We start from the raw sequence: 9,895 nt of genomic DNA on the forward strand, positions 1-9,895 counted from the left end.
AATTACTATCATGCATTCGTACTGGCTCTCGTATTGCGTGAAGTTATCTGCAGGCCAAATACATATGATCCAATCAATGGAGAGTCATCTCTTAACCTTAGTAAGTTTCTTATGATTTTGACGTTGTAGGTCTGAAGACATAGCAAAGCACAATTAATGAGTACCGAAACTTTCAGCTTCAGTTTTGAAAGGACAGGAGTCTGGACAGCCTATTCTGGTTCTGGCAATAGGAGTGTCTTAGTCGATTCAACCTTCTTCTTAACCCTTTGAAAGACGGTTTCCAATGTTTTTATATGTTTGATGGTCTCAATGACCTATGTGCATAACGTATTTTTTCTATTTTGTCCGATCGTGGAAGCGGCAGTGGCCTTCGTAGGTCTTCACGTGTTGTTTATCATTTCATTCATTCTGCTCTCATAAACTATTGTGATGGTAACCGTAAAGGAGATACTGTTTTTAACAAATAATATCACTCCTCGTTTGCGCTTTTCGATTTCGTGTTCCGTGATCTCCAAATTTTTTTACGTTTAATTAGTCTACTACGTTGTAGGCCCGACCGGTTTCTGTTGCAGTAATAAGTTCCACTTCACTGTAGTCTGTCTGTGCATTTAGTTCTAACAGATTGTTAAGCAAGGTTCGAGGATTTGTGTGACGGTTCAAAAGACCATTCAAATAGCTGTATGCTGTATCAGCAGATTCAACGTCGTTCCTCTCTAAAGCCTTATCACATGAAAGTCTACAGGTTTCCTATCTTTTTCTCCCAGTTTCAACCTTAATTTTAATTCTTTTCTTGCTTTCTGCCGTTTAATATAGTCAGAGAGTTGTCTTTGGGGAAGCCATCTCTAGATTATCTCAATTTATATACATTTGGTAATATCAAATCATTTTCAATTGTAGATTTAAGTACTAAGTTAAGTAACCGAATGTAACTCCTTAAGGTCTGTAGCCTGGATAATTAATAAGCTTTCCGAGGGTGAAGCCTGTAATATCCTTGGGGTTTAGTTAATTGAGTAGACCTTTAAACTAACCAACATTACATTGTAAACGAGTTCTGGGTTCAGATTTTCTGATCTCGACTTTGTGAAAAATAACTAACATATAACCATGATCAGCCTTGGGCTTTTCAATTTCAATTAAGAAATCCTACTCTTCGCTGTTATATCAGGTCGTCTCTTCTGCTACTAGGTTTATTGGTTGGTTGTTGTAGTTAATTGTTTGTACGCTTGTCTTTATTTAAACAAAACCCTGAAGTTGTAAGTCTAGAAGTATTCCTTGGGTCTTGTTGTCGACTGAAGATAATAACAAAAGAACTATGTACTGTACTCATATAGGGATAGTTATTTAAATAACCTATGATCGTCATAAATAGTATCGTCTACCACGGTATTCCACTTAAGCTTTAATTTTTACGAACTTTGATCTTTGATACCTTTCAACGCCGATAAATATCCACCATTTAATTCTTGCCACTTGATCTGAGTTCCTTTTTCCCAACCAGATACTCGTCATATACCTAAATTAAGCAATCAAGTAATTCAAATTGTGTATTTGACACTGTCGTTACATAACTTTGAGACCAGTGGTTTTTACGGGCAAGGTGTAGTATAGAAACGTTATTTACCAGCAGATTATGAAGCTACACTTAGGTTTCTTTATTCACCAAAAAATGTCCTATTCATATATAGCATATTAGGTCTAAGTTTTTTATCTAGTGGTATAAATTTTATGGGCAATATTAATAGAGGTAACATAAGTATGAAAAAGACTTACTTAACAGAACATATTTTTTGAAATACTAGCAATTCAATTATCTGAAGGCAGTTAAGCACTGCAAAATCAGTATTCTTTGATAAAAGTTGCTACAAAAATCCACCACGATGCTGTCTGTTGCAGGAGCAGTAAGACATTTCGGGATATACTTACGGAACACCTTTAATCTTTTGTAACAAGTCATGGCGATGTAAAATCATTAATACCTTGCGTGGATCGCGATATGTAAAGAAACTATAAAGTTAACGGTTTTCCTGATAGTTCGGTGGACATCATGCTTCGACGTAAATTTGTTTAATTGAAATGTAAATTAATCGATGACAGGTTTGTTTATTTGGAGGTTGATTGTGTTTGTGTTAGGTGGTTGGAGCAATCAATATGAAACCCTAGGTTTCATTCTGGTTTGTACTTGTAAGGCATCTTTTCAAGAATAAATGGAGTAATTCCTTAGGATTGGAACTCACACTAATCAGTACTACGATCAGGGTTGTTAATACTAAGTTATTCGAGCTGTGACCTTGCATATTAGAGATAATTTCATTTCCAAGCTACCCAAATTAGGGTAGGTAATACTGCATGTAAGAGTGTTGTTTAAAATGTAAATAGCCTAGATATAGTATTTTTTGAATATAATATCTTATGATCATCACGAATATCAATTTTCCATAAGGCATCACTCAACTCTGTAACTTCAGATAGGGTATGATCAATTCCATACTTTTTTTAAAGTCATAGACTTCCTCTAAGGCTTCTCGACTAACTTGTGTATTTATCACTTACTTTGTATTTTCGTGGTATACATTGGTTATCAAGGTGTTTCCCACTTTTTTTCTAGACCAATCTCATCTAGAAGTTTTCAAAAATTTTCACTTCTGGGACCACTATGTGGAATTTTCATGTCTCACTTCCGACAAAATTAGCTCAAGTAATAAAATTCAAACAACCATTCAGAACACGTATCTACCATTACGCTCTCCAACCCAAGATGGTTAAATATAATGAGTCAATAGACCCAGAAGATCCTCGTCTTGTAAAAGCCGTTGCTCCAGCACAAAAATGGGAACATACGGGTTCTAATTATGATGAACTTGTCTCAAGAATTGTGGGGATGATGACTATTAGAGGCGAAAGAGAGGTGGCTAGAAATGTAATGCGCATGACGTTTAGAGAAATAAAACTAATACAGGTACATATTTATCACTTTATCCATTTCCCATAGATGCGAAAAAACAAAAGTAATGCTACTGTTATTAATCCCATTACTGTGATTCATGAAGCAGTAAAGAACTGTACACCTTTACTACTGCTACAATCAGTACCACGTGGTGGTATTTTATACAAGGTAATCATTTAAAAGAAGATATTTAGATTTCATAGTCATGTGTTTTATGCTGCGTTTTGTAAATTACTCATTGACGTCACATTACTCGTTTAAATTAGTTCAATGGCCTGCGTAGTGGGAAGCTACTAATTTTGTGTTTGATTTGGTTTTCCTATGGTTATATATATACTTGTTTGATATTTATTTAGTTTAACACATAAACATTAGTACAGGGGGGCACCAGATTTATATGCGCCACACAAAACAATCAGAGTGGGAAGAGAAAAAAGAGGGTAAGGTGCATATAAGTAAAAAGAAAAAAACAATAACAACAACAGATTATCGTATGTTAGTGTAATAATAAGAATAATAGTGGGGGAAACAGAAATATACAACCAGAAGAACTCTTTCAGTGAAGGAAATTATAACCACTCCTTATGAAAAAAGTAAAAGAAGGTAAGAGCAAGATCGCCACTGGCTTCTATTCTGAGCCATATCTGATAACGTCTCTAGCCACTGTGTTGCGCCATCTCTCGAACCCTAACCAGGGAGTCGGGAATGACCAACAGAAGCCAGCCCTTTGCAGCTTTCTTTCATACTACGACAGCATGTCATACACTGACCACCTCCACTTGTCACAACCAGTCCCAGCGTCGGCGAGTAATGCATGACGAGGATTCTCTGAGACGACATTCGTAGAGCATGTCCAAGCCACCGAAGTCGATGATTCAAGATGGTGACACTAATTGGATTATCGTCTCTGTGCCAGAACACACGATGCCGAACCTCTGCATTACTAACTGGGATGTCAGCAATCCTTCGGAGACAACGATGATCAAACACAGAGGGTCGTCTAACATCCTTAACTCGGAAAAGCCAGGTTTCACAATCATAGAGCAAAACTGGTCTCACCGACGCGTCGTAGATCCGACCTTTTACAGCCAGATTAACATCACAAATCACATTCCGTACCTGTGGACACTGATTGCCAGCTGATTAAGTACGGATTGCATTTCTTGGGCATTATCGCACAGTAAGACAATATCATCTGCATACTCAAGGTCGGGACGTCCTTCTCCAGGCAACAGATCCACACCGCCATTACTTACATCCATCAGAGCTGTTTCCAGAGTGTCATCGATGGCAAAGTTGACGAGGAATGGTGAGATCGGGCAACCCTGTCTAACCCCACTGCTTGAATGGAACAATGATTAGAGGTGGTTGTATACCCTCACTCTGCCTGAGGTGTTCGTGTACAGGGCCTTTAAGATGTTAATAAACTTCTCAAGCACACCCTTCTTCAATAGACAATCCCAGAGAACAGTCCTGTCCAACAAATCGAAGGCAGCCCTGATATCAAGAAACACTACGATTGTTGGCCTGCGATAAGTATGACGGTGTTCTAACATCTGGCGGAGGGTGGAGATCTGATCAATACATCCTCAACCAAAACGAAAACAAGCCTGTTCCTCGCGAGTCAATCTTTCTCGGGTTTTGAACAACCTACGAAGAATGACAGAAGCCAATAGTTTGGATGCAATCGGAAGTAGACTTATCCCCCGATAGTTGTTACAGCGACGATGTGAGCCCTTTTCAAAGTTAGGGACAACTATTAACTCATCCCATGACGTTGGAACACTCTTTAGTACCCAGACCTTTTTAAACAACTCAGTCAATTACTTAGCCAGAAAGTCACCACCATCTTTAAAAAGAGCTGGAGGTAAGTCATATGGGCCTGGTGATTCGTAGCGTTTCAAGAGTTGGAGTTCCTTGCGGACTTCTGCCTCATTTGGTGGAGCACTCATCACCGACCATAGAGGACAGAACAATCTGATGGATGTTGCCGGAGCAGCAGGCCAGTTGAACTGCCCTTCAAAGAATTCTGCCCATCGTCCAAGACATCGATGGATGTTAGTTATTGTCATCCCGTCATCCTCACAGATCGTTTAACTCACACCAGACTTCTTGCTGCCAGTGGCTCGGATGAGTTGGAAGAGCTTCCGGCAGTTACCAGATGCAGCTGCTGCTTCCAACTCATTAGCACGCTCCGACCACCAGGCTTCTCGGTCCTTACGCAAGCTTTGCCCAATTTCGTTGCGTAACAGCCTTCGTTTGTGGTCAAACTCACGGTCACCCGGAGTAGACTGACGGGCTTCGATCAGTTGTAAGGAGCCTAAATAAACCCAGTGCTTATAAGCGGGACGTTTGGTGAAGTCGCAAGCGACTTTAATCGCCATTTTCATGGCGTCATGCAGTTGCAACCAATGCTCATCTATACTTTTCGGTGGGGTGGTAGTAAGCTTAGAAGTTGGCTCGATTCGTTACTTACCTGCAACAGAAGTTGCAACCAATTTATTGACATCAGTCCGTTGATAACTATCAATTCGTTGGCTACTGAAAAGTAAGGTAGGATTGGCGCAGACCAGGGCATGATCAGACTCCAGATAGGTACTCCAAAAGGAGCGGCAGTCTTGTACACAACCACGCCAGCGATAGCTGATCGTGGTGTGATCAACCTGAGTCCAGGTTTGAGATACAGAGGGAGGACGCCAGGTGGCACATCGGTGATGACTGTGCCGGAAGTTAGTGCTAGCCAGAAACAGGTTGCCCCCAAATGCCCTGGTACGGCCGAGAGTGGGGAGAGTCCTCTCTTCTCGAAATGCTCTCACACGGCCACGCGAATATATAGCCTCTGCCAGGGAAGACCTACTCACTGCCTTCTCGTGGCACCGGTGTTGTTTACGAAAGTGAGAGGACGAAGAGCGAATGTCCGGCGCTTTAACCGGGTTGGTGGACACGGAGGGTCCACCTAGGGGAGTTGGAAAACCCTGATTCCAAACCAATGGTGCACATGGGCTCCAGTATCCTGATGGAACGAATGGCGTACGAACCTATTGTTGGTCACCGGCTACCATGGGACTGCATCTCCTCACGATGCTCCACTGCCTTGTGGATCAGACCTTTAGGTCAAAGGCTCGGGGTGTGGTCCCCTAAAAAAACCACCTGCTTCAATCTGGGCACCTGGGCAGTATCACAGCCCTCACACAAATCAAATGAGATTTGTGAGGCGCATATTTATCTGGTGCTTTTTGTACCAATATTTATGTGTTTAAATAAATAAATAAAATAAAGAAACAGGTTGTGGTCTGTACACAGTTGCAGTAGACGGTCCCCATTATCTGTCCTGTGACCAACAAGTCCCCATCGGCCACCTAAACGAACCTCTTCTGTGCCTAGACGCCCGACCTGTGCATTCAAGTCTCCTGCTAGTACTACAATATCTGTCGAACGCACTTTCTGGAGAAGAACAGTTAACTGGTGGTAGAACTCATCCTTGATTGCATCCGGGCTGCAATATGTCGGGGTATGGGCGTAGATGACGAAAAGGCATTGTTTCTAACGCCGATTTCTTCTCATGTTGATGGAACTTTCTAATCTAACAGCACATAACCGACTGTTAATGGGGATCCAATCGATTAGTGCTGCCTCAGCTCTAGCGCTTAGTGCGACACTAACGCCAGCAAGACCAGACGAAGATGCCACAGAGTCCCCGGATAAACGCACGTGAAAAGAGCTTTTCGAAGCGACAGACGGAGAGCGAATTTGTGGTATTTCACCAGAGTCTTGAATATGGGTCTCGGATAGACAACAAACATCGATATTAAGACCTTCTAAAGACATAGCCAACCTTATCTGTTGTTCGATCTGCATTAGTGTGCGAACGTTGAAGGAGGCCAGTTTGAATGGTGTACGTGGTTTAAGAAAGACTGATTCAGTATACGTATTCGGTAGAAGCAATCACTTTCGACCAGACAGTGACTGGAGATCTTTTAGATAGAACAGAGTTTCCACCATGGGCGACCTGCTGAATAAGTTGAAAAGTGGGAGTACATGAAGTTGGAATAGAGGAAGAAAAGTGACGTAGTATATAAAAAAACTGATGATAATAATAGTTATAATAATGAAAATGAGTGTTATCAAGTGAATATGAATTGTCTGAATTCTAAGTTAAGCGAGCATAGTATTATGTGAAGTATTTGTCATCTCATTAGACTTGTGTGAGGGCTGTGATACTTCCCGGGTTCCCAGACCGAAGCGGTTGGTTTTCCTAGGGGGTCACACCCTGAACCGTAGACCTAAAGGTCTAACCCACAAGGCAGTGGAGCATCGTAAGGAGATACAGTCCCATGGTACCCGATGACCAACAATAGGTTCATACGCCATTCGTTCCATCAGGATATTGGATCCTATGTGCAACACTGGTTTGGAATCAGGGCTTTCCAACTCCCCTAGATGGACTCGCCGTGTCCACCCCTGCCACGAGAAGGCAGCGAGTAGGACTTCTCTGGCAGAGGCTGTATACGCATGGGCGTGTGAGAGCATTTCGAGAGACAGGACGGGCCCTTCCCCACTGTCGGCCGTACCAGAGCATTCGGGGACACTGAATGATATCCTTATTGTATTTCTCCTGTAAAATAACAAGCAAAGTAGATATTTAGATCATACATTCTCTCTTTACTGGGTATTAAGATATACTTGTAAGACTTAGGTGACAGTTCATTTTTAATCGTAAAATCTCGTTGATTATTTTATTTTTGTATTTGTTTAAGAGCATACTGGGTTTACGGTGATTATAACACTAATCTCATACTTACAATACAATTACGATATAATCGTCGTCAAATGAACCACATCACTAGATTTCACACATACTAGCTCTTTTTATCTTTTTCAATCCAGCGTCTTTTATGAACTAATTCTTCATTTACGTCTTAACCTATAATTCATCGACACAATAAGCAACATTACTATTTAAGTACCTAGACCTGAACTGGTTCATGAGGGCACTCGTGAGTTTTGAACGACAACCCAGAAGCATTCAATTAAAGTTACAAAGTATAACCTAAAAGGAAAAGAGATTTCTATCTCATTAATTTTCGGGTATGGTTACAATGAGAAAACGATTCAATACATCTCCACTACATTACATATGAGTTTCGTCATCTGACTTTTTAAAAGTCTAGACGTATTCTGTGTAGTTTAAGCCGAACTGTTTTCCAGCGTCTAGTAAAGTGATATTTTATCACTTATTTATCATCTTGGTAGCCTTAAATAAAGGAATATTTGGTCTGAATGTATATAAAGTATATAAAATGGCTACGATAAATTGCACAATCTGTTATCTCAGTTTTTATTTTGATTCTGGGTGTTCTTGATTGCCTGGTCAAGTCCACTAGTGATCAACTGACACTAATCAGGATTTTAACATTGTTGTCTTCACTCAACATAAGTTTAGCTAAAAATGGAATTCATAATGTGGATGAATGTATTTTCTGACTTTTTTTTTAAATGTTAAGATATTTTGAGGGGTAATATTACATAGAGTGATGTTGCTTATTAAGAATAATCAATATCATCATCTGAATAATCTGATTTTTATAGATATCAGCTTGGAAAATGTATTACCGTAACATTTATTCTAAACCACATTGAAACCTAGAGGGTAAATAATCTTATAAACAGAAAACAAAAATGCCTCAGTTCTAACAGCCAACTCTGTTCAAACATAAAAATTTAGAATCAAAGGTCCCTCAAATGAGATATTTCACAATCACATTTGATTTGACCCACTGAACCCCATAATTACACCAGGAATTCAGAAATTCTCGTTTTCAATATTATTTTATCCCAAGATTACTAGGCTGAACATTTATATCGACTGAAATTTATTTATTACTTAGCTATATCTTCAGTACCATGCGTGCTCTCTTTGAAAACTTCTTACTTGTTGTCAGATGGCCATCAAAAATTATCATTTAGTTGGCGTGACCATTTTATTTCATAGTTGTATGAACCTAGTTACTATAATGTATGTATGTGTTGCAGATTCATCTGTAATGTTTTGTCTGTACAGGTTCCTGCCCCTCCAGTATCTTCTTCAGTTGCCACGCATACTGCAGTGAAATTTATTTTGGACGCAGCTAGAGGAAAGCCACGTGATCAACGCATATGGATATCTCTGGCAAACGAATTTATGACAGCTTCACAAAACCAAGGGAAAGCTGTCAAATACAAGGTTGAATTACATAAACAATGTGAAGAGAATCGTGCATATGCTAATTTTAGGTCACATTAGCTAATTTCCTTACAAATTGTTTTTCTATAGAAATCGCACGCTTGTAAATATCCATTTGTTATAATAGATATTTTTTTTATAAACATATCTTTTCGTGTGTATCTTGTCCTTTAAATTTACTTCCAAGAATGTTTGCCTCAGTGTTTGCATTAGAAAGCCTATCTGATGAATATTTAGTTTTCTCAAATAAAATTATCACTGTCTTCTGTTGAACTGGTGGGCTACATTGCTCTAGTTCATTGGAATTATTGAACATCTGAACAACTAAATCGCTTTAGTATGGAAAAACATTCTTGCTAATGTTAGAATCCTGTTTCTATTTTGGGTTTCCTATAAACCTATAGCTTATGGCTTTCTTATGAGCTTGTCCGCTTAATCTTTTTGACGAAAAGCTATGTAGTTTATCCACTAATTATTTCAATATTATATATATATAGTTATATAACGGTTTTCCTTAATAATCTGCCTTTGAAAAATGTGTTTAGTGTTATAGTGTAGAATCGTGTCATTCGAAATCAAACCCATACTAAACGGAAGACATTTACATGAGACTCAGTGATATATTTCTCTAGTGTTTTAAGAAATTTCTATTCAAAATAATAATCATGAATTATTTGAAACTAGGTTTCACAAAATGCCATAGTGTACAAAGTTTTGAAATTTCAATT

The 9,895-nt window shown here is 39.3% G+C and overlaps 1 protein-coding gene across 1 annotated transcript; it reads left to right on the plus strand.

Moving 5' to 3' along the window:
- Positions 1 to 2,653: 2,653 nt before the first annotated feature.
- Smp_165830 (putative mitochondrial ribosomal protein S7) lies at positions 2,654 to 9,588 on the plus strand (the record flags this gene model as incomplete). Its single annotated transcript, XM_018789137.1, has 3 exons — positions 2,654 to 2,956; positions 2,990 to 3,112; positions 9,006 to 9,588. 3 exons carry the CDS (start codon positions 2,654 to 2,656, stop codon positions 9,225 to 9,227), a joined length of 648 nt encoding a protein of 215 aa, XP_018654610.1. The 3' UTR covers positions 9,228 to 9,588.
- Between the last annotated feature and the right edge of the window lie 307 nt (positions 9,589 to 9,895).

Source organism: Schistosoma mansoni, chromosome W, assembly GCF_000237925.1.
Source record: "Schistosoma mansoni strain Puerto Rico chromosome W, complete genome".
Taxonomy (NCBI): domain Eukaryota; kingdom Metazoa; phylum Platyhelminthes; class Trematoda; order Strigeidida; family Schistosomatidae; genus Schistosoma; species Schistosoma mansoni.